Below are 24,268 nucleotides of genomic sequence, written 5' to 3' on the forward strand. Positions count from 1 at the left end.
GGAGATGGAGGGGGTGGATGGAGAGAGGGATGGAGGGGGGTGGATGGAGAGAGGGATGGAGGGGGGTGGATGGAGGGGGGTGGATGGAGAGAGGGATGGAGGGGGGTGGATGGAGAGAGGGATGGAGGGGGGTGGATGGAGGGGGGTGGAGGGGGGTGGATGGAGAGAGGGATGGAGGAGAGAAGGAGAGGGGGAGGTGGGGAATTGATGATGGGAAGGGAGGGAGGGAGGGAGGGAGGGAGGGAGGGAGGGAGGGAGGGAGGGAGGGGGGAGAGGGACAGGGGAAAGGTCGGAGTAAGAGGGTGGGGGGGAAGAGGGGGTGAGGGTGGGGGGGAAGAGGGGGTGAGAGGGAGGGAGAGAAGGAGGAGAGGCTGGGGGAGCAGATGGAGGGGTGGAGAGGGAGGAGGGAATGAGAAGGAGGGATGGGGAAGGATGGATGGGGAGTGAGAGGGTGGGAAGGATGGTGGAGGAAGAGGGAATGGGGAGAGGGAGGTGGGGGGAGGGAGGGAAGAAGGATGGAGGGAGGGAGGGAGAGGGTGGGAGGGTCAGGGAGTAAGGGGAGAAGGAGGGAGAGGGAGGGTGGGGGAGAGGGGTAGAGGGAAGGAGGAAGGAAGGAGGAGGATGGATGGAGGGGATGAAGTGGGAGGAGGGGGTGTTGGAGGGAGGAGATGGAGGGGGATGGACGGGTTTAAAGAAGAAGGGGGAGGAGAGAAGGGAGGGAGTGGGGGGTGGTGGGAGTGAGGGAGGGAGAGGAATGGGGGAGAGAGGGAGGGGGTTAAGGGGGAGAGGCAGGGAGAGGGAGGTAGAGATGGGGTAAAAGGGAGGGACGGAGAGTAGGGAGGGAGAGTGGGGAGGGGAGGGAGAGGGGGCTGTAGGGGGAAGAGGGTGGAAGAGGGGCGGGAGAGTGGGGGAAGGGAGGGGGAGGTGGGAAGAGGGAGGGGGAAGAGGGAGGGGGAGGGCGGTGAAAGAGGCAGGGAGGTGGAGAGGGGGGGAGCGTGGGGAGAGGGAGTGGGAGGGAGGGAGGGAGTGGGAGGGAGGGAGTGAGGGCAAGAGCATGGTGGGAGGCGGGCAAGTGAGAGAGGGGGGAGAGAGGGAGGGTGCAGAGGCAGGGTGGGCAAGCAGATGAAGGGTGGAGAGGGGGAGGGAGGGGGAGATGGTGGGAGGGAGGAGGGAGTGGGAGTGAGGAAGGGGAGAGGGTGCGGAGTAGGAGGGAAGGAGGGGGAAGGGAAAGGGGGCAATGAGGGAGGGGGTGGGAGATGCAGGGAGGGGAGAGAGGAAGGGGAACGAGGGAGAGGGGGAGAGGAGGAAGAGTGATGGAGGGGGGAGAGGGTGGGGAGGAGTGAGGAGTGGAGGGAGGGAAGAGGGGGGAGTGTGGAGAGGGAGGCAGTGAGTGAGAAAGAGGGAGGGAAGGAGGAAGATGGGAGGGAGAGGGAGGGGAGAGGATGCCAGAAGGAGGGAAAGAGGGAGGGGAAAGAGGGAGGGTAGGGAAAGAGGGGGGATGAGAGGGAGGGGGAGAGAGGGAGGGGGGGAGAGACAGAGGGGTTGGTTGGGAGGGGGGAGAGGGAATGAGTGAGGGAGGGTGGGGGTAGGGGTGAGAGGGGGAAGAGCGACAGTGAGGGAGTGGGAGACAGGGGGAATGAGGAGGGAGGTAGGGAGGGAGGGTGGGCGAGGGAATGTGGGTGGGGAGGGTGGGCGAGGGAGGGTGGGGAGGGGGAGGGAGAGGGAGGGGTATGGAGCGGGAGGGAGGGAGAGGGAGGGGAGGGGGAGGGAAGGAGGGGAGGGTAAGTGAGAGTGGGAAGGGGGAGGGAGAATGGGAAGGGGAGGGGGAGAGAGGGGGGAGGAGGGGGAGGGTGAGTAGAGGAAGGGGCGGGGGCAGGAGGGTGGGTATGGTGGGGAGAGGGAGGGGATTGGGTGGGATATGGGAAAGGGAGGGGAGAGGTGGGGGTAAGAGGTAGGGATGGGGAGAGAAGACGGAGGGAGGGCGAGGGAGGGAGGGGGGAGCAGATGGAAGGGTGGAGAGGGAGGGGAAGGGGGAGGGAGAGAGAGAGAAGGCAAGAGGTATGGAGGGAGGCGGGCAGGTGGGAGGGTGGGGAATAGGAGGGTGGGAGGAGGGGGGAAGGGTGGGAGAGGGGAGAGAGGGAAGGAGGTGAAGAGGGAGGGGGAGAGAGGGGGGGAGAGGGAGGGGGAGAGAGGGGGAGGGGGAGAGAGAGAGGGAGGAGGGGAGAGAGGGAGGGGGGAGGGAGGGGGGAGAGGGAGAGGGGGAGAGGGAGAGGGGGAGAGGGAGAGGCGGAGAGAGATAGGGGGAGAGAGAGGGAGGGGGAGAGAGGGAGGGGGGAGAGAGGGAGGGGGGAGAGAGGGAGGGGGAGAGAGGGGGGGAGAGAGGGAGGGGAGAGAGGGAGGGGGGAGAGAGGGAGGGGGAGAGAGGGAAGGGGGAGAGAGGGAGGGGGAGGGAGGGGGGAGAGAGGGAGGGAGAGAGGGGGGGGAGAGAGGGGGGGAGAGAGGGAGGCAGGAGAGGGAGAGGGGGGAGAGAGGGAGGGAGAGAGGGGGGGGAGAGAGGGGGGGAGAGAGGGAGGCAGGAGAGGGAGGGGGAGAGAGGGAGGGGGAGGGAGGGAGGGGGGAGGGAGGGAGGGGGAGAGAGGGAGGGGGAGAGAGGGGGGAGAGAGGGAGGGGGAGAGAGGGAGGGGGGAGAGAAGAAGGGGGAGAGAGGGAGGGGGGGAGGGAGGGAGGGGGGAGGGGGAGAGGGGGGGAGGGAGGGAGGGGGGAGGGAGGGGGGAGAGAGGGAGTGGGGAGAGAGGGAGGGGGGAGAGAGGGAGGGAGAGAGAGGGAGTGGGGAGAGGGGGGGAGAGAGGGAGGGGGAGAGAGGGAGGGGGGGAGAGAGGGAGGGGGGGAGAGAGGGAGGGGGAGAGAGGGGAGGGGGTAGAGAGGGAGGGGGGAGAGGGAGAGGGGGAGAGGGAGAGGGGGAGAGGGAGAGGCAGAGAGAGAGAGGGAGGGGAGAGAGGGAGGGGGAGAGAGGGGGGGAGAGAGGGGGGGGAGAGAGGGAGGCAGGAGAGGGAGGGGGAGAGAGGGAGGGGGGAGGGAGGGAGGGGAGGGGAGGGAGGGAGGGAGGGAGGGAGGGAGGGAGGGGGAGAGAGGGAGGGGGGAGAGAGGGGGAGAGAGGGAGGGGGGAGAGAGGGAGGGGGAGAGAGGGAGGGGGAGAGAGGGAGGGGGGAGAGAGGGGGGAGAGAGGGAGGGGGGGAGAGAGGGAGGGGGGAGAGAGGGAGGGGGGGAGAGAGGGAGGGGGAGAGAGGGAGGGGGGAGAGAGGGGGGAGAGAGGGAGGGGGGAGAGAGGGAGGGGGGAGAGAGGGAGGGGGAGAGAGGGGGGGAGAGAGGGGGGGAGAGAGGGAGGCAGGAGAGGGAGGGGGGAGAGAGGGAGGGGGGAGGGAGGGAGGGGAGGGGAGGGAGGGAGGGAGGGAGGGAGGGAGGGAGGGAGGGAGGGGGAGGGAGGGAGGGAGGGAGGGAGGGGAGGGACGGAGGGAGGGAGGGAGGGAGGGAGGGAGGGAGGGAGGGAGGGAGTGATGGAGCAGGGATATAGGGGAAAAAGTGGGAGGAGGGGGGAGATGGAGGAGACAAGGAGAGGGGAGGTGGGGAATTGACGATGGGAAGGGAGGGGGAGGTGGAGGAAGGGAGGGAGGGGGGAGAGGGACAGGGGAAAGGTCGGAGTAAGAGGGTGGGGGGGGAGAGGGGGTGAGGGTGGGAGGGTGAGAGGGAGGGAGAGAAGGAGGAGTGGCTGGGGGAGCAGATGGAGGGGTGGAGAGGGAGGAGGGGGTGAGAAGGAGGGAAGGATGGTGGAGGAAGAAGGAATGGGGAGAGGGAGGTGGGGAGAGGGAGGGAAGAAGGATGGAGGGAGGGAGAGGGGGCTGTAGGGGGAAGAGGGTGGAAGAGGGGCGGGAGAGTGGGGGAAAGGGGAGGGGGAGGTGGGAAGAGGGAGGGGGGAAGAGGGAGGGATGGGGAGGGCGACAGGCATGGAGGGAGGCTGGCAGGAGGGAGGGGGGCAGGGCGGTGAAAGAGGCAGGGAGGTGGAGAGGGGGGGGAGCGTGGGGAGAGGGAGTGGGAGGGAGGGAGTGAGGGCAAGAGGCATGGTGGGAGGCGGGCAGGTGAGAGAGGGAGAGAGGGGGGAGAGAGGGAGGGTGCAGAGGCAGGGTGGGGCGAGCAGATGAAGGGTGGAGAGGGGGGAGGGAGGGGGAGATGGTGGGAGGGAGGAGGGAGTGGGAGTGAGGAAGGGGAGAGGGTGTGGAGTAGGAGGGAAGGAGGGGGGAAGGGAAAGGCGGCAATGAGGGAGGGGGGGAGAAGAGGAAGAGTGATGGAGGGGGGAGAGAGGGTGGGGAGGAGTGAGGAGTGGAGGGAGGGAAGAGGGGGGAGTGTGGAGAGGGAGGCAGTGAGTGAGAAAGAGGGAGGGAAGGAGGAAGATGGGAGGGAGAGGGGAGGGGAGAGGATGCCAGAAGGAGGGAAAGAGGGAGGGTAGGGAAAGAGGGGGGATGAGAGGGAGGGGAGAGAGGGAGGGGGGTTGGTTGGGAGGGGGGAGAGGGAATGAGTGAGGGAGGGTGGGGGTAGGGTGAGAGGGGGAGAGCGACAGTGAGGGAGTGGGAGACAGAGGGGGGAACGAGGAGGGAGGTAGGGAGGGAGGGTGGGCGAGGGAATGTGGGTGGGGAAGGGTGGGCGAGGGAGGGTGGGGAGGGGGAGGGAGAGGGAGGGGTAGGGAGCGGGAGGGAGGGAGAGGGAGGGGAGGGGGAGGGAAGGAGGGGAGGGTAAGTGAGAGTGGGAAGGGGGAGGGAGAATGGGAAGGGGAGGGGGGAGGAGGGGGGAGGGTGAGTAGAGGAAGGGGCGGGGGGGCAGGAGGGTGGGTATGGTGGGGAGAGGGAGGGGGATTGAGGTGGGATATGGGAAAGGGAGGGAGAGAGGTAGGGGTAAGAAGTAGGGATGGGGAGAGAAGACGGAGGGAGGGCGAGGGGAGGGAGGGGGGAGCAGATGGAAGGGTGGAGAGGGAGGGGAAGAGGGAGGGAGGGAGAGAGAAGGCAAGAGGTATGGAGGGAGGCGGGCGGGTGGGAGGGTGGGGAATAGGAGGGTGGGAGGGAGGGGGAAGGGTGGGAGAGGGGAGAGAGGGAAGGAGGTGAAGAGGGAGGGGGAGAGAGGGAGGGGGAGAGAGGGGGAGGGGGAGAGAGAGAGGGAGGAGGGGAGAGAGGGAGGGGGGAGAGAGGGAGGGGGGAGAGAGGGGGGAGGGAGGGGGGAGAGGGAGAGGGGGAGAGGGAGAGAGGGAGAAGGAGAGGCGGAGAGAGATAGGGGGAGAGAGAGGGAGGGGGAGAGGGAGGGAGAGAGGGAGGGGGAGAGAGGGAGGGGAGAGAGAGGGAGGGGGAGAGAGGGAGGGGAGAGAGAGGGAGGGGTAGAGAGGGGGGGGAGAGAGGGAGGGGGGAGAGGGAGGGGGGAGAGAGGGAGGGGGAGAGAGGGAGGGAGGGGGGAGAGAGGGAGGGAGAGAGGGGGGGAGAGAGGGGGGAGAGAGGGGGGAGAGAGGGGAGGCAGGAGAGAGGGAGGGGGAGAGAGGGAGGGGGAGAGAGGGAGTGGGGAGGGAGGGAGGGGGGGAGGGAGTGGGGAGAGAGGGAGTGGGGAGAGAGGGAGGGGGGAGAGAGGGAGGGGGGAGAGAGGGAGGGGGGGAGAGAGGGAGGGGTAGAGAGGGAGGGGGGGAGAGAGGGAGGGGGGAGAGAGGGAGGGGGGAGAGAGGGAGGGGGGAGAGAGGGAGGGGGAGAGAGGGAGGGGGTAGAGAGGGAGGGGGGTAGAGAGGGAGGGGGGAGAGAGGGAGGGGGAGAGAGGGAGGGGGGAGAGAGGGAGTGTGGGGAGGGAGGGAGGGGGGAGGGAGTGGGGAGAGAGGGAGTGGGGAGAGAGGGAGGGGGAGAGAGGGAGGGGGAGAGAGGGGAGGGGGTAGAGAGGGAGGGGGGTAGAGAGGGAGGGGGGAGAGAGGGAGGGGGAGAGGGAGGGGGTAGAGAGGGAGGGTGCAGAGGCAGGGTGGTGGAGCAGATGAAGGGGTGGAGAGGGGGAGGGAGGGGGGAGATGGTGGGAGGGAGTGGGTGGTGGTGATGGGGGAAAGTGAGGGTGGGGGCAAAGGGAGGTTGAGGGGAGAGGGACGGAGGGAGAGGGAGAGGGAGGGAGGGAGGAGGGAGAGGGTGGAAGGGGAGAGGGTGGGGAGTAGGAGGGGAGTGGGAAGGGAAATGGGGCAATGAGGGAGGGGGTGGGAGATGCAGGGAGGAGGGGAGAGGAAGGAAGGGGAACGAGGGAGAGGGGGAGAGGAAGAAGAGTGATGGAGGGGGGAGAGGGTGGGAGGATGGGGAGGAGTGAGGAGTGGAGGGAGGGAAGAGGGGGGAGCGTGGAGAGGGAGGCAGGGGGTGAGTAGGAGGGAGGGAAGGAGGAAGATGGGAGGGAGAGGGAGGGGAGAGGATGCCAGAAGGAGGGTGGGGGGAGGAAGGGGCGGAGGGAGGGAGGGAGGGGAGGGGAGGGAGGGAGGGAGGGAGGGAGGGAGGGAGGGGAGGGAGGGAGGGAGGGAGGGAGGGAGTGATGGAGCAGGGATATAGGGGAAAAAGTGGGAGGAGGGGGGGAGATGGAGGAGACAAGGAGAGGGGGAGGTGGGGAATTGACGATGGGAAGGGAGGGGGAGGTGGAGGAAGGGAGGGAGGGGGAGAGGGACAGGGGAGAGGACGGAGTAAGAGGGTGGGGGGAAGAGGGGGTGAGGGTGGGAGGGTGAGAGGGAGGGAGAGAAGGAGGAGTGGCTGGGGGAGCAGATGGAGGGGTGGAGAGGGAGGAGGGGGGTGAGAAGGAGGGATGGGGAAGGAGGGATGGGGAGTGAGAGGGTGGGAAGGATGATGGAGGAAGAGGGAGAGGGAATGGGGAGGGGGAATGGGGAGGGGGAATGGGGAGAGGGAGGGGTGGAAGGATGGAGGGAGGTGGGGAGAGGGTGGGAGGGTCAGGGAGTAAGGGGAGGAGGAGGGAAAGGGAGGGAGGAAGGAGGAGGATGGATGGAGGGGATGAAGTGGGAGGAGGGGGTGTTGGAGGGAGGAGATGGAGGGGGGACGGACGGGTTTAAGGAAGAAGGGGGAGGAGAGAAGGGAGGGAGTGGGGGTGGTGGTAGTGAGGGAGGGAGAGGAATGGGGGAGAGAGGGAGGGGGTTAAGGGGGAGAGGCAGGGAGAGGGAGGTAGAGATGGGGTAAAAAGGGAGGGACGGAGAGTAGGGAGGGAGAGTGGGGAGGGGAGGGAGAGGGGGCTGTAGGGGGGAAGAGGGTGGAAGAGGGGCGGGAGAGTGGGGGAAAGGGGAGGGGGGAGGTGGGAAGAGGGAGGGGGAAGAGGGAGGGAGGGGGAGGGCGACAGGCATGGAGGGAGGCTGGCAGGAGGGAGGGAGGGGGGAAGGGCGGTGAAAGAGGGAGGTGGAGAAGGGGGGAGGGTGGGGAGAGGGGAGGGAGAGGGAGAGGGAGGAGGGTGGGGAGAGAGAGGGAGGGGGGAAGAGGGAGGTAGGGGGAAGAGGGAGGGAGGGAGTGGGAGGGAGGGAATGAGGGCAAGAGGCATGGAGGGAGAGAGGGGAGGGGGGAGAGAGGGAGGGGGAGAGAGGGAGGGGGGAGAGAGGGAGGGGGAGAGGGGAGGGGGGAGAGAGGGAGGGGGAGAGAGGGAGGGGGGAGCAGATGAAGGGGTGGAGAGGGGGAGGGAGGGAGGGGGGAGATGGTGGGAGGGAGAGCGAGGTGGTGATGGGGGAAAGTGAGGGTGGGGGCAAAGGGAGGTTGAAGGGAGAGGGAGGAGGGAGAGGGAGGGTGGGAGGAAGGGGAGAGGGTGCGGAGTAGGAGGGAAGGAGGGGGAAGGGAAAGGGGCAATGAGGGAGGGGGTGAGAGATGCAGGGAGGGGGGAGAGGAAGGGGGAACGAGGGAGAGGGGAGAGGAGGAGGAGTGATGGAGGGGGGAGAGGGTGGGGAGGAGTGAGGAGTGGAGGGAGGGAAGAGGGGGGGAGCGTGGAGAGGGAGGCAGGGGGTGAGAAAGAGGGAGGGAAGGAGGAAGATGGGTGGGAGAGGGAGGGGAGAGGATGCCAGAAGGAGGGTGGGGGGAGGGTGGGGGGGAGGGAGGGAGGGAGGGGAAGGAGGAGATGGAGGAGGGATATAGGGGGAAAAGTGGGAGGAGGGGGAGTTGGAGGGGGATGGACAGAGTGAGGGGGATGGAGGAGAGAAGGAGAGGGGGGAGGTGGGGAATTGACGATGGGAAGGGAGGGGGAGGTGGAGGAGGGGAGGGGGGAGGGAGGAGGGGGACAGGGGAGAGGTCGGAGTAAGAGGGTGGGGGGGGAAGAGGGGGTGAGAGGGAGGGAGAGAAGGAGGAGAGGCTGGGGGAGCAGATGGAGGTGTGGAGAGGGAGGAGGGAGTGAGAAGGAGGGATGGGGAAGGAGGGATGGGGAGTGAGAGGGAGGGAAGGATGGTGGAGGAAGAGGGAGGGGGAATGGGGGAGAGGGAGGTGGGGGGAGGGAGGTGGGGGGAGGGAGGGTGGGAGGGGAGAAGGATGGAGGGAGGGAGAGGGTGGGAGGGTCAGGGAGTAAGGGGAGAAGGAGGGAGAGGGATGGTGGGGGAGAGGGGTAGAGGGAGGGAGGAAGGAGGAGGATGGATGGAGGGGATGAAGTGGGAGGAGGGGGTGATGGAGGGAGGAGATGGAGAGGGACGGACGGGTAGAAGGAAGAAGGGAGGAGAGAAGGGAGGGAGTGGGGCGGTGGCGGGAGGTGGGGAGGGAGAGGAATGGGGGAGAGAGGAAGAGGATTAAGGGGGAGGGAGGGGAGATGGGGTAAAAGGGAGGGAGGGAGGGAGGGGGAAAGGGAGATTGAGGGGAGAGGGAGGGAGGAAGGAGGGAGCAAGGGGAGAGGGTGGGGAGTAGGAGGGAAAGAGGGGAGAGGGAGGGGGGATGAGAGGCAGGGAGAGCGAGAGGATGGGGAGACGGAGGAAGAGAGAACGGGAGAGGAAGGAGGGATGGAGGGGGCTGAGGGTGGGATGAAGGTGGGGAGAAGGAGGGAGGGATGGATGGAGGGGGGAGTGGGGAGAGGGAGGCAAGGGACACGAGAGGGAGGGGTGAGAAGGAGGGATGGAGGGGGTGAGGGTGGGATGAAGGTGGGGAGAAGGAGGGAGGGATGGATGGAGGGGGGGAGCGGGGAGAGGGAGGCAAGGGACGCGAGAGGGAGGGGTGAGAAGGAGGGATGGAGGGGATGGAGAGGGAGAGGGTGCGGATGGAGGGAGGGGGAGGTGGGGAAGTGACGATGGGAAGGGAGGGGGACACGAAGTGGGGACAGGGAACACGGTGACACAGAAACATAGAAACGTAGCAAATACGGAGGAGGCCATTTGGCCCATCGAGCCAGCACCGCCATTCATTGTGATCATGGCTGATCATCCACAATCAGTAACCCGTGCCTGCCTTCTCCCCATATCCCTTGATTCCACTAGCCACGAGAGCTCTATCTAACTCTCTTTTAAATTCATCCAGTGAATTGGGATCCACTGCCCTCTGTGGCAGAGAATTCCACAAATTCACAACTCTCTGGGTGAAAAAGTTTCTTCTCACCTCAGTTTTAAATGGCCTCCCCTTTATTCTTAGACTGTGGCCCCTGGTTCTGGATTCCCCCAACATTGGTAACATTTTTCCTGCATCTAGCTTGTCCAGTCCTTTTATAATTTTATATGTTTCTATAAGATCCCCTCTCATCCTTCTAAACTCCAGTGAATACAAGCCTAGTCTTTCCAATCTTTCCTCATATGACAGTCCTGCCATCCCAGGGATCAATCTCGTGAACCTACGCTGCACTGCCTCAATTACAAGGATGTCCTTCCTCAAATTAGGAGACCAAAACTGTACACAATACTCCAGATGTGGTCTCACCAGGGCCCTATACAACTACAGAAGGACTTCTTTGCTCCTGTACTCAAATTCTCTCGTTATGAAGGTCAATGTGCCATTAGCTTTCTTCACTGCCTGCTGTACCTGCACGCTTACTTTCAGTGACTGGTGTACAAGGACACCCAGGTCCCGTTGCACTTCCCCCTTTACCTTAACTGACACCATTGCGATAAGAATCTGCCTCCTTGTTTTTGCTGCCAGAGTGGATAACCTCACATTTATCTACATTATACTGCATCTGCCACGCATCTGCCCACTCACTCAACCTGTCCAGGTCACCCTGCAACCTCCTAACATACTCTTCACAGTTTACACTGCCACCCAGCTTTGTGTCATCTGCAAACTTGCTAGTGTTACTTCTAATTCCTTCATCCAAATCATTAATATATATGATAAACAGTTGCGGCCCCAACACCGAGCCTTGCAGCACTCCACTCACCACTGCCTGCCATTCTGAAAAGGACCCGTTTACTCCGACTCTTTGCTTCCTGTCTGCCAACTAATTCTCTATCCATGTCGACGCCCTACCCCCAATACCATGTGCTTTAATCTTGCTCACCAATCTCCCGTGCGGGACCTTATCAAAGGCTTTCTGAAAGTCTAGATACATTACATCCACTGGCTCCCCTTCGTCCATTTTACTTGTCACATCCTCAAAAAATTCCAGAAGATTAGTCAAGCATGATTTCCCTTTCATAAATCCATGCTGACTTCATAAATCATTGCTGACTTGTACCAATCAGTGTTATACATGTTTGGAGCACAGAGAAGCAGGCAGTTGAAAAACGGCGTAAGGAGTAAATTGGCTGTAAAGTTCTGACAAAAGAAGGTGACTCACAGGTAGAGGCAGTTTAAAAAGATCACCAAGACCCCGGGTCAGGTAATTTACTAATCAATTTACTGATCAGCCCGAAAGTAGTTGATTAGGTATCAGATAAAGGTCAGTGCAGCGGCTTTGTTGGTGAAGTGCCTTGGGAAGTAAAGTGTGAGTCTTTGGCTCGAGAGTCTTCGGCGAGGAGGCTACGCTTGTTTGGACTCTGACTTGGGATTTTTGTCACCAATGGCAGGCATGTTGGAGCAGTGTGTTTCCTGCAGGATGTGGGAAGGCAGGGACACCACTGGAGCATTTGGGAACTACACATGCAGGAATTGTGTCCTGGAGCAGCTCCTGAGTGAACGTGTTGGGCAACTGGAGAAGCCATTGTTTGGTCTCAGAGCCATCCGGGAAGATGAGAGTTTCCTGGACAGGACCTACAGTGAGGTTGTCACGCCATGGATACGGGAGGAACAAAGGTGGCCGCCTGTGAGAAAGGGCAGTACCAAAGTTAAAGTGTTGTATTTAAATGCACAAAGTATAAAAAATAAAGTGGATGAGCTTGAGGCTCAGTTAGAGATTGGCAAGTATGATGTTGTGGGAATTACAGAGACATGGCTACAAGGGGAACTGAATATTCAGCGATATACGTCCTATCGAGAAGACAGACAGGTGGGCAGAGGGGGTGGGGTCGCTCTGTTGGTATGGAATGATATTCACTCCCTTGCAAGGGGTGACATAGAATCAGGAGATGTAGAATCAGTATGGACAGAACTGAGGAATTGGAAGGGTAAAAAGACCCTAATGGGAGTTATCTACAGGCCTCCAAACAGTAGCCTCGACATAGGGTGCAAGTTGAATCAGGAGCTAAAATTGGCATGTCGCAAATGTAATGCTACAGTGGTTGTGGGAGATTTCAACATGCAGGTAGACTGGGAAAATCAGGTTGGTAATGGACCCCAGGAAAGGGAGTTTGTGGAGTGTCTCCAAGATGGATTCTTAGAACAACTTGTACTGGAGCCTACCAGGGAGAAGGCAATTCTGGATTTAGTGTTGTGTAATGAACCTGATCTGATAAGGGAACTCAAGGTAAAAGAGCCATTAGGAGGTATTGATAATAATATGATCAGTTTTAATCTACATTTTGAGAGGGAGAAGGGAAAATCGGAAGTGTCAGTGTTGCAGTTGAGCAAGGGGAACTATGGCGGCATGAGGCAGGAGCTGGCCAGAGTTGACTGGAAGGAGGCCCTAGCAGGGAAGACGGTGGAACAGCAATGGCAGGTATTCCTGGGAATAATACAGAAGATGCAGGATCAGTTCATCCCAAAGAGGAAGAAAGATTCTAAGGGGAGTAAGAGGCAACCGTGGCTAACAAGGGAAGTCAAGGACAGTATAAAAATAAAAGAAACAAAGTATAACATAGCAAAGCAGAGCGGGAAGCCAGAGGATTGGGAATCTTTTAAAGAGCAACAGAAGATAACTAAAAAGGCAATACGGGGAGAAAAGATGAGGATAGTAAAGGAGGAGAGTAAAAGCTTCTTTAGGTACGTGAAGAGGAAAAAAATAGTTAAGATGTGGGTCCCTATAAAAACTGTTTGTTCATCAGTGACTGATGAACTAAATGTGAAATTATCCACTTTGGTGGTAAGAACAGGAAGACAAGTTATTATCTGAATGGTGTCAAGTTAGGAAATGGGGAAGTACAAAGAGATCTGGGTGTCCTTGTTCATCAGTCACTTGAAGTTAGCGTGCAGATACAGCAGGCAGTGAAGAAAGCTAATGCCATGTTGGCCTTTATAGACAATAGGTGCAGGAGTAGGCCATTCAACCCTTCGAGCCAGCACCGCCATTCACCGTGATCATTGCTGATCATCCACAATCAGTACCCCGTTCCTGCCTTCTCCCCATACCCCCTGACTCTGCTATCTTTAAGAGCTCGATCTAGCTCTCTCTTGAAAACGTCCAGGGAATTGGCCTCCACTGCTTTCTGAGGCAGAAAATTCCACAGATTTACAACTCTCTGACTGAAAAAGTTTTTCCTCATCTCATTTCTAAATGGCTACCCCTTATTCTTATACTGTGGCCCCTGGTTCTGGACTGCCCCGACATTGGGAACGTGTTTCCTGCCTCTCGCCTGTCCAATCCCTTAATCATTTTATGTTTCAATTAGATCCCCTCTCATCCTTCTAAATTCCAGTGTATGCAAGCCTAGTCGCTCCAGTATTTCAACATATGACAGTCCCACCATTCTGGGACTTAACCTAGTAAACCTACGCTGAATGCCGTCAATAGTAAAAATGTCCTTCCTCAAACTTGGAGACCAAAACTGCACAGTACTCCAGGTGCAGTCTCACTAGGGCCCTGTACAACTGCAGAAGGACCTCTTTGCTCCTATACTCAACTCCTCTTGTTATGAAGGCCAACATTCCATTAGCTTGCTTCACTGCCTGCTGAACCTGCATGCTTACTTTCAGTGACTGATGCACTAGGACACCCAGATCTCTTTGTACTTCCCCTTTTCCTAACTTGACACCATTCAGATAATAATCTGCATTCCTGTTCTTACCACCAAAGTGGATAACCTCACATTTATCCACATTAAACTGCATCTGCCATGCATCCGCCCACTCACACAACCTGTCCAAGTCACCCTGCAACCTCATGGCATCTTTCTCACAGTTCACACTGCCACCCAGCTTTGTATCATCTGCAAATTTGCTAATGGTACTTTTAATCCCTTCATCCAAGTCATTAATGTACATTATAAATAGCTGCGGTCCCAGCACCGAGCCTTGCGGTACCCCACTAGTTATTGCCTGCCATTCTGAAAGGGACCCGTTAATCCCTACTCTTTATTTCCTGTCTGTCAACCAATTTTCTATCCATGTCAGCACCCTACCCCCAATACCATGTGCTCTAATTTTGCCCACTAATCTCCTATGTGGGACCTTATCAAAGGCTTTCTGAAAGTTCAGGTACACTACATCCGCAGGCTCTCTCTTGTCCATTTTCCTAGTTACATCCTCAAAAAATTACAGAAGATTAGTCAAGCATGATTTCCCTTTCGTAAATCAATGCTGACTCGGAACGATCCTGTTAGTGCTATCCAAATGTTCCGCAATTTCGTCTTTTATAATTGACTCCGGCATCTTCCCCACCACTAATGTCAGACTACCTGGTCTATAATTTTCCGTTTTCTCTCTCCCTCCTTTCTTTAAAAAGTGGGATAACATTAGCTACCCTCCAATCCACAGGAACTGATCCTGAATTTATAGAATATTGGAAAATGAACACCAATGCGTCCACGATTTCTAGAGCCACCTCCTTAAGTACCCTGGGATGCAGACCATCAGGCCCTGGGGATTTATCAGCCTTCAGTCCCATCAGTCTACCCAACACCATTTCCTGCCTGATTTACAAGAGGAGTTGAATTTCGGAGCAAAGAGGTCCTTCTGCAGTAGTACAGGGCCCTAATGAGACCGCACCTGGAGTGCTGTGTGCAGTTTTGGTCTCCAAATTTGAGGAAGGACATTCTTGCTATTGAGGGGGTGCAGCGTGGGTTCACGTGGAATGGTGGGACTGTCATATGTTGAAAGACTGAAGTGACTAGGCTTGTATACATTGGAATTTAGAAGGATGAGAGAGGATCTTATTGAAACATATAAGATTATGAAGGTATTGGACACGTTAGAGGCAGGAAACATGTTCCCAATGTTGGGGGAGTCCAGAACCAGGGGCCACAGTTTAAGAATAAAGGGTAGGCCATTTTGAACGGATATGAGGAAAAACTTTTTCAGTCAGAGAGTTGTAAATCTGTGGAATTCTCTGCCTCAGAAGGCAGTGGAGGTCAATTCTCTGGATGCTTTCAAGAGAGAGCTAAATAGAGCTCTTAAAGGTAGTGGAATCAGGGGGTATGGGGAGAAGGCAGGAACAGGGTACTGATTGTGAATGATCAGCCATGATCACATTGAATGGCAGTGCTGACTCAAAGGGCCGAATGGCCTCCTCCTGCACCTATTGTCTATTGTTATATCCTCAAAAAATCCAGAAGATTAGTCAAGCATGATTTCCCCTTCATAAATCCATGCTGACTTTGACCGATCCTGTCACTGCTTTCCAAATGCGCTGCTATAACATCTTGAATAATCGACTCCAGCACCTTCCCCACTACCGATGTAAGGCAAACTGGTCTATTATTCCCTATTTTCTCTCTCCATCCATTCTTTATTACTTTGGGTTACATTGGCTACCCTCCAGTCCACAGGAATTGATCCAGAATCCATCGACCATTGGAAAATGATCACCAATGCATCCACATTTTCTAGGGGCACCTCCTTGAGTACTGTGGTGTGTGTCATGGACTGGGGATTTATCTGTTTTAGTTTAGTTTAGAGATATAGCGTGGAAACAGGCCCTTCGGCCCACCGGGTCCACGCTGACCAGCGATCCCCACTATCGTGGATCAACACTATTCTACACCCACTAGGGACAATATACATTTATACCATGTCAATTAACCTACAAACCTGTACGTCTTTGGAGGTGTGGGAGGAAACCGAAGATCGTGGAGTAAACCCACGCAGGTCACAGGGAAACCATACAAACTACGTGGAGACAGCACCCGTAGCTGGGATGGAACCCGGGTCTCCGGCGCTGCATTCGCTGTAAGGCAGCAACTCTACCGCTGCCTAGTCCATGCCTTCAATCCCAACAGTTTACCGAACACCATTTCCTGACTAATGTGGATTTCCTTCAGTTCCTCCCTCCCACTAGATTCTCGGTCCCCTAGTATTTCTGGGAGATTGTTTGTGTCTTTCTTCTTGAAGACTAAATCAAAGTACTTGTTGAACTGGTCTGCCATTTCCTAGTTTCCCATTATAAATTCACCTGTTTCTGACTGTAAGAGACCTAACTTTGTCTTCACTAATCTTTTCCTCTTCACATATTAAAATAAGCTTTTACAGTCAGTTTTTATATTCTCCGCAAGCTTTCTTTCATGTTCTATTTTCCACCTATTAATTAACCCCTTTGTCCTCTTCTGTTGAATTCTAAATTTCTCCCAGTCCTCTGGTTTGCTGATTCCTCTGGCCAATTTTCCTGCCTCTCCCTTGGATTTAACACCACCCCTAATTTCACACGTTAGCCACGGTTGACCCACCTTCCCTGTTTTATTTTTATGACAGACAGGGATGAACAATTGTTGTAATTCATCCAGATGATCTTTAAATCTTAGCCATTGCATCTCCACCGTCAGCCCTTTAAGTATCATTTGCCAGTCAATCCTAGCCAATTAGTCATAGTCATAGAGTGATACAGTTTGGAAACAACTTTGGCTCAACTCGCCCATACCGGCCAACAATGTCCCAGCAACCCTAGTCCCACCTGCCTGCGCTTGTTCCACATCCCTCCAAACCTGTCCTATCCATGTACCTGTCCAACTGTTTCTTAAACGATGGGATATTCCCAGCCTCAACTACCTCCTCTGGCAGCTTGTTCCATACACCCACCACCCTTTGTGTGAAAAAGCTACCCCTCAGTTTCCTATTAAATCTTTTCCCCTTCACCTTGAACCTATGTCCTCTGGTCCTCGATTCCCCTATTCTGGGTAAAAGACTCTCTGCATCTACCCGATCTATTCCTCTCATGATTCTGTATACCTCTGTTAGATCTCCCCTCATCCTCCTGCGCTCTATGGAATAGAGACCCAGCCTACTCAATCTCTCCCTATAGCTCACACCCTCTTGTCCTGCAACATCCTCGTAAATCTTTTCTGAACCCTTTCAAGCTTGACAATATCTTTCCTATAACATGGTGCCCAGAACTAAACACAATATTCCAAATGCAGTTTCACCAACGTCTTATACAACTGCAACATGATCTCCCAACTTCTATACTCAATACCCTGACTGATGAAGGCCAAAGTGCCAAAAATCTTTTTGACCACCTTATCTACCTGTGACTCGACCTTCAAGGAACCATGCACCTGTACTCCTAGATCCCTCTGCTCTACAACACTACCCAGAGGCCTACCATTCACTGTGTAGGTTCTGCTCTTGTTCGACATCCCAAAATGCAACACCTCACACATTTCTGTATTAAATTCCGTCAACCATTCCTCCGCCCACCTGGCCAATCGATCCAGATCCTGCTGCAGGATCTTGTCTCATACTTTCAAAGTCTCCTTTCTTTAAGTTCAGGACACTAGTCTCTGAATTAATCGTCACTCTCCATCCTAATGCAGAATTCCACCATATTATGGGCACTGTTGCCCCAAGGGCCTTACACAACAAGATTGCTGACTAATACTTCCTCATTTCACAATACCCAGTCTAGGATCGCCTATCCTCTATTGGTTCATAGAGTCATATCATATCATATCATATATATATACAGCCGGAAACAGGCCTTTTCGGCCCTCCAAGTCCGTGCCGCCCAGTGATCCCCGCACATTAACACTATCCTACACCCACTAGGGACAATTTTTACATTTGCCCAGCCAATTAACCTATATACCTGTACGTCTTTGGAGTGTGGGAGGAAACCGAAGATCTCGGAGAAAACCCACGCAGGTCACGGGGAGAACGTACAAACTCCTTACAGTGCAGCACCCGTAGTCAGGATCGAACCTGAGTCTCCAGCGCTGTATTCGCTGTAAAGCAGCAACTCTACCGCTGCGCTACCGTGCCGCCCTACCATAGAGTCCTACAGCACAGAAAGAGGCCCTTCGGCCCATCGTGTCCGCGCCGCCCGTTACCAAACACAGTCTAATTTTAATCCCATTTTCCTCTATGTATTGCTTTAGAAAACCATCCCGTATACAATCCAGGAAATCCTCCTCCTCAGTGTTGTTACCAATTTGGTTGGCCCAATCCCTATGTAGATTAAAGTCACCTATGATACCTTTGCTACATGCATCCCTAATTTCTGCTTGATGCTCTCCCCAACCTCCCTACTGCTGCTTGGTGGGCTGTATACAACTCCAAGCGTTTTCTGCCCTTGGCTATTTCGCAGTTCTACCCATACCGATTCTACATCATCCAAGCTAATGTCTCTCCTTGCTATTGGATTAATCTCCTCTTTAACCAGCAATGCCACCCCACCTCCTCTTCCTTTCTGTCTATCCTTCCTGAAGCTGGAGCCATGGAGCCATGTCTCCATATTCCCAACTATATATCCGTTAGCTATTAACTGCGCATTCAATTCATCCATCTTATTTCAAATGCTCCTCGCATTAAAGCACAAAGCTTTCGGGTTTGTTTTAACATTCTTAGCCCTTTTAGAATTATGCTGTAATGTGGGCCTTTTTGATTGTCGCCATTGATCTCTCTGCTTCCACTTTTACTTTTCTACCTTGTACCTTTTGCTTCTGCCCTCATTTTATGGCCCTCTGTCTCCCGGCATTAGTTCCCATCCCCATCCCATGTTAGTTTAAACTCTTCCCAACAGCACGAGCAAGCACTCCCCTGAGGACACGCGATGCAGTCCAACCCAGATGCACACCGTCTGGTTACACTGGTCCCACCTCTCCCAGAACCCGTTCCAATGACCCAGAAATATCAATTCCTCCCCCTTGCACCATCTCTCAGGCCACGTATTCATCCAAAATATCCTGTCATTTCTACTCTTACCAGCACGTGGCTCTGGTGGTAATCCAGAGATTATTACCTTTGAGGTCCTACTTTTTAATTTATCTCCGAACTCCCTAATTTGCTTTGTACGACCTCATCCCGTTTTTTACCAATGTCGTTGGTACCTACATGCACCACAACAACTGGCTGTTCGCCCACCCCCTGCAGCATGGCCTGCAGCCGCTCAGAGACATCCTTCACCCTTGCACCAGGGAGGCAACAAATCCCGTGACAGCATCTCAATCTCCACCCTAAAAGTATCCATTGACAGCCTCCACAGCTGCTGTGGCAATGAATTCCACAGATTCACCAAAGACTAAAGAGGATATATTCTATCTGATGGGAGAGGGGAGAAGAGGGAACAACTGGGAATGAGTGTTTCTTGATTCTGTTGGCTGCTTTCCCGTGACAGCATGAATTGTAAACGGTGTTGATTGGGGGTGGAGGTGGGTTTTGGAAGGGTGGGCTGTGTTCACAACTGTCTGCAATCTTGTGCCAACATTGCCATACCGAGCTGCGATGAATCCCAACACTGCATCTATAGAATCGGTGAGTCATTGTGGACATGCCAAAAGTCCCTGCTTTTCTGAGCAAGTATGTCGTGTGAGGCAGGGTTTAGAGATACAGCGGAAACAGGCCCTTCGCACATTAACACTACCCTTCACACTAGGGACAATTTACAATTATACCGACAATTTACAATTATACAAACACAATCCAATTAACCTGTACGTCTTTGGGGTGTGGGAGGAAACCGGAGATCTCGGAGAAAACCCACGCAGGTCACGGGGAGAACGGACAAACTCCGTACAGACAGCACCCGGAGTCGGGATCGAACCCGGGCAGCAACTCTCCCGCTGCGCCACCGTGACTGGGGTGGTGTGAGGGTGTAGGGGGGTCAGGCAAAATGGTGGGGTTAGATTGCAAGATTTAGAGGGATATGAAACTGGAGAATTCAATGTTCATACCGTTGAGTTGTAAACTACCCAAGCAGAATATTAGGTACTGTTCTTCTAATGTGTATGTGACTTCACCCGGCAACGGAGGAGGCCCAGGACAGAAAGGTCAGTGTGGAAATGGGAAGTGGAGTCAAAATGGTTAGCAACCGGGAGATCCAGCAGACTGAGTGCAAGTGTTCAGCAAAATGGTTGCCTGGTCTATGCTGCACTTAGCGGATTGTAATAGCACTGATCAATTAGCACTGATTGTAAAAGACGCGGTTTGAAGAGGTATCACAAAATGCTGGAGTAACTCAGCAGGTCAGGCAGCATCTCTGGAGAGAAAGAATGGATGACGTTTCGGGTCGAGACCCTTCTTCAGACTGATGTGACACAAAAGGACATAATTCCTTCTTTCCAGAGATGCTGCCTGACCTGCTGACCTGCTATTACCTGAATGGTGACCGATTGGGAGAAGGGGAGATGCAACGTGACCTGGGTGTCATGGTGCACCAGTCATTGAAAGCAAGCATGCAGGTGCAGCAGGCAGTGAAGAAAGCGAATGGTATGTTGGCATTCATAGCAAGAGGATTTGAGTTTAGGAGCAGGGAGGTTCTGCTGCAGTTGTACAGGGCCTTGGTGAGACCGCACCTGGAGTATTGTGTGCAGTTTTGGTCTCCTAACCTGAGGAAAGACGTTCTTGCCTTAGAGGGAGTACAGAGAAGGTTCACCAGATTGATCCCTGGGATGGCGGGACTTACATATGAGGAAAGACTAGATAGACTGGGCTTGTACTCGCTGGAATTTAGAAGACTGAGGGGGGATCTTATAGAAACATATATAATTCTTAAGGGGTTGGAGAGGCTAGATGCGGGAAGATTGTTCCCGATGTTGGGGGAGTCCAGAACCAGGGGTCACAGCTTAAGGATAAGGGGGAAGTCTTTTAGGACCGAGATGAGAAAACATTTGTTCACACAGAGAGTGGTGAGTCTGTGGAATTCTCTGCCACAGAAGGTAGTTGAGGCCAGTTCATTGGCTATATTTAAGAGGGAGTTAGATGTGGCCCTTTTTGCTAAAGGGATCAGGGGGTATGGAGAGAAGGCAGGTACAGGCTACTGAGCTGGATGATCAGCCATGATCATATTGAATGGCGGTGCAGGCTCGAAGGGCCGAATGGCCTACTCCTGCACCTATTTTCTATGTTTCTATGTTACTCCAGCATTTTGTGATACCTTCATTTGTACCAGCATCTGCAGTTATTTTCCTACACGGTTTGAAGAGGTGCATGTCAGCCTCTGTCTCAACTAGAAGGGCTGCTGGGGTCCCTGGATGTAGTCGGGAGTGGAGGTCTGGGCCAAGTGATACTTATCCTGCAGATAATGGGGATAATTACTTATCCTGGGGATTGTGTGGGAAGGGATGAGTGAACCAAGGAGTTGCCGAGGGAGCGGTCTCGGCAGAAAGCGGAAATGGGTGGCGATAGGAATAAGTGGCTGGCCATTGGATCATGTTGAAGGCAGTGGAAATGGTGGGTGGTTTCAGGCCAGTGGCATGAAAGGTGTGGACCAGGGGAACTCTGTATTTGTATATGTGGGGGGGGGGGGGGGGGGGGGGAGAGGGGGAGCAAGAGCACAACAGTGGGGCACATAGGAAATTGTGAGGCAGGATTTCCCATGAACAAACCTATGATGACTATTCCCATTCAACCCTGCCTTTCCACATGAAGGTAAAGCCCGGGATTCCCCCCAATAACTTGCAGATGTAAGAGCGGGACGGGGGGAGATGCCAACGACTCTCCGGCTCCAAAAACATCCTCCTCGCATCCATTGCAACCTTTAAACTCCGGTCAGACAGTTTCTGGCAGCCGATGTAATGCCCCACCCCGACATCGCCCCAACAAACATACACACTCACTCACTCACATACACACACACACACTCAAACACACGCGTCCGAGACCAGTCTCCTCTTCACCCCCCCCCCCTCCCCAGGGCGGAACAGCTCTTCACCGACACTCGCTGCCTCCCCGTCACCTCCCGTCTTTCTCCCCGCTCCCACTCCCATCAGACTGGGTTCTTTCACTCGGAACAGGTAACGTCTCAGATGCCCTGGATCAATCAGGTACTGTGCAAACTCAGACCAGCAACTCTTCCATATAAAGGTGGCGAGTTCGGGATTCCAGAGACACCGGGAGGGTTGAGTGAGTGAGCCGGACTGTCACCGGGAGGGGAGGGGAGGGTGAGTGAGCCGGACTGTCTCCGGGTGGAGAGGGTTGAGTGAGCCGGACTGTCACCGGGAGGGTTGAGTGAGTGAGCCGGACTGTCACCGGGAGGGGAGGGGAGGGTGAGTGAGCCGGACTGTCACCGGGAGGGTTGAGTGAGCCGGACTGTCTCCGGGAGGGTTGTGTCTCCGGGAGGGGGGGGGGGGGGTTGAGTGAGCCGGACTGTCACCGGGAGGGTTGAGTGAGCCGGACTGTCACCGGGAGGGGAGGGGAGGGTTGAGTGAGCCGGACTGTCTCCGGGAGGGGAGGGGAGGGTTGAGTGAGCCGGACTGTCACCGGGAGGGGAGGGGAGGGTTGGGTGAGCCGGACTGTCTCCGGGAGGGGGGGGGTGAGTGAGCCGGACTGTCTCCGGGAGGGGAGGGTGAGTGAGCCGGACTGTCTCCGGGAGGGGAGGGGAGGGGGGTGAGTGAGCCGGACTGTCACCGGGAGGGGAGGGGAGGGGGGTGAGTGAGCCGGACTGTCACCGGGAGGGTTGAGTGAGCCGGACTGTCACCGAGAGGGTTGTGTCTCCGGGAGGGAGGGTTGAGTGAGCCGGACTGTCTCCGGGAGGGGGGGGGGGGGGTGAGTGAGCCGGACTGTCACCGGGAGGGGGGGGGGGGGAGGGGGTTGAGTGAGCCGGACTGTCACCGAGAGGGTTGTGTCTCCGGGAGGGAGGGTTGAGTGAGCCGGACTGTCTCCGGGAGGGGGGGGGGGGGGTGAGTGAGCCGGACTGTCTCCGGGAGGGTTGTGTCTCCGGGAGGGGAGGGGGGGTTGAGTGAGCCGGACTGTCACCGGGGGGGGGGGTTGAGTGAGCCGGATTGTCACCGGGAGGGGAGGGTTGGGTGAGCCGGACTGTCACCGGGAGGGGATCAGCGAGGTGAGGATTACTTTGGCATTGTACAAATAAAGTTCCTGAGTCCAAGACAGACCCCAGTTATAACAGAGAATGAAGGAACTGCAGAAGCTGGTTCACCAAAGAAACACACAAAATGATGGAATAGTGGAGCGAATCAGACAGGATCACTGGAGAAGATCAACAGGTGACATTTCGGGCCGGGTCTTCTGCAGACTGAGTTTCTCCAATATTTTGTATCTTTGTCCAGTTACAATAGACCCAAGTGAGACCAGAATTATTCGTGTGCACTCCTGATAATAACCTCAACTAATCCCAAGAGATCCGACGTCAATTTCTGTTAAATGTTACAATTTAATTACTTACATTTTCCAGCCCGGGCTCCGCAGATTACAGCCATCGCTAACACAGACAAGTAAACAGCTCCCATGTTCGATCTCCCGTGTCCTCGCCAGCACCAGCTCCTCCGCTGAGTGTGTATGTGTTCGGCTCTCTCTCTGGGGCCAAGTTTCTATCTCACTCACTTTCTGATGGATCTGTCCATAAGTGACATGCGACTGAGGGCCAGTGGGCCAATCACCAACTGACATTGGTCCGCGGCAGCAGTTTCCAGGTGAACTACACACAGACTTGTCTGAATTTCACCGCCTTGAAGTCGCCGCATTGAGGCAGGATTGTGGCGAGAGGGGGCGCCTCTGTCAGTCGAGATGAAGATATTTGTTGACTGGAGTTGAACTGAATAATTTACGCGTTTAGATTCACTTCCCCCTCCCGCCGCTGGGTTGAAAGGCGAGAACCAGTCCCATCGTGTTTGTTCAACAGGTCAGGCAGCGTCTGTGGAGAAAGAAACAGTTTCAGGAGAGTTAGGAATGGTTAATCAGTCTGAAGAAGGGTCTCGACACGTAACGTCACCCATTCCTTCTCTCCTGAGATGCTGCCTGACCCGCTGAGACTCCAGCTTTTTGTGATACCTAGGAATAGTTAATTGTCAAATGAACCGGGATCAAAACAACGACATTCTTTACAGCTTTACAGGCACAACACACAACAAATAAATATACAATCAATTACCAGTTATACCAGGTAAACCAGACTACCAGAGTGTAAACTAGAGTGTGCAGAACAACCTCCGGAGTGCAAGATCAATACTATCACTGCAGAGGTAAGATTGTGGTCAGTGTTGTACAGTGTCGTCTGATTATTGAACCTGGAGGTCGCGGTTCTCAGCCTCATGTATCCTTTTCTTACCTGATGTCAGGCAGTATTAATGGAGAGAGAAACACGGGGCCAATCACAGTTATGAAGCAGACAGAAATAAAGAAAGGGGTATCTAAAGTCGGAGAAATCAATATTGAGTCTAGAAGACTCATTGCCTAGACAGAAGATGAGGCACTGATGCGTGTGTTGGGCCTCGTTGCAACAGTATAGGCAGGCACAGACCGAAAGGTCAGGGTGCAGTGGGGAAACAACAGGCAACAGGCAACACGGAGCTCAAAATCACCCCTACGAACTAAACACAAGTTCCCTGCCAAGCCATTTACCAATCTGTTTGGCTTGTCCACTGCAGTATAGACCACATTGAATGTAGTTGACTACATTGGAAGAATGAGGTAACTGTCAATGAGATCAGGGATGTGCAACCCAGTAGAGATGCTGCCCAGAGCCGGCCACCTCGGTTCCATCCCCACCACAAATGTGTGTGGAGAGTTTGCACGTTCTCCCTGGGACTGCATGGGTTCCTCTGGTTGCTCTTCTTTCCTCCCACATCCTAAATACATGTGGGTTAACTAGCCACTACGAGTTGCTCCTAGTCTATAGTTGAATGGTTGAATCTGAGGAAAGTTGA

General features: G+C 55.6%; 1 protein-coding gene across 1 annotated transcript in view; it reads right to left on the minus strand.

Moving 5' to 3' along the window:
• The window catches only part of LOC144603207 (RLA class II histocompatibility antigen, DP alpha-1 chain-like), a 70,446-nt gene extending 47,449 nt beyond the window's left edge, over positions 1-22,997 (minus strand). The window contains 1 exon segment of the mRNA XM_078416397.1: positions 22,789-22,997. Within this exon segment, the coding sequence (XP_078272523.1) occupies positions 22,789-22,852 (64 nt within the window). The 5' untranslated portion in view covers positions 22,853-22,997.
• Positions 22,998-24,268: the final 1,271 nt, after the last annotated feature.

Source organism: Rhinoraja longicauda, chromosome 19 (genome assembly GCF_053455715.1).
Source record: "Rhinoraja longicauda isolate Sanriku21f chromosome 19, sRhiLon1.1, whole genome shotgun sequence".
Lineage (NCBI taxonomy): Eukaryota > Metazoa > Chordata > Chondrichthyes > Rajiformes > Arhynchobatidae > Rhinoraja > Rhinoraja longicauda.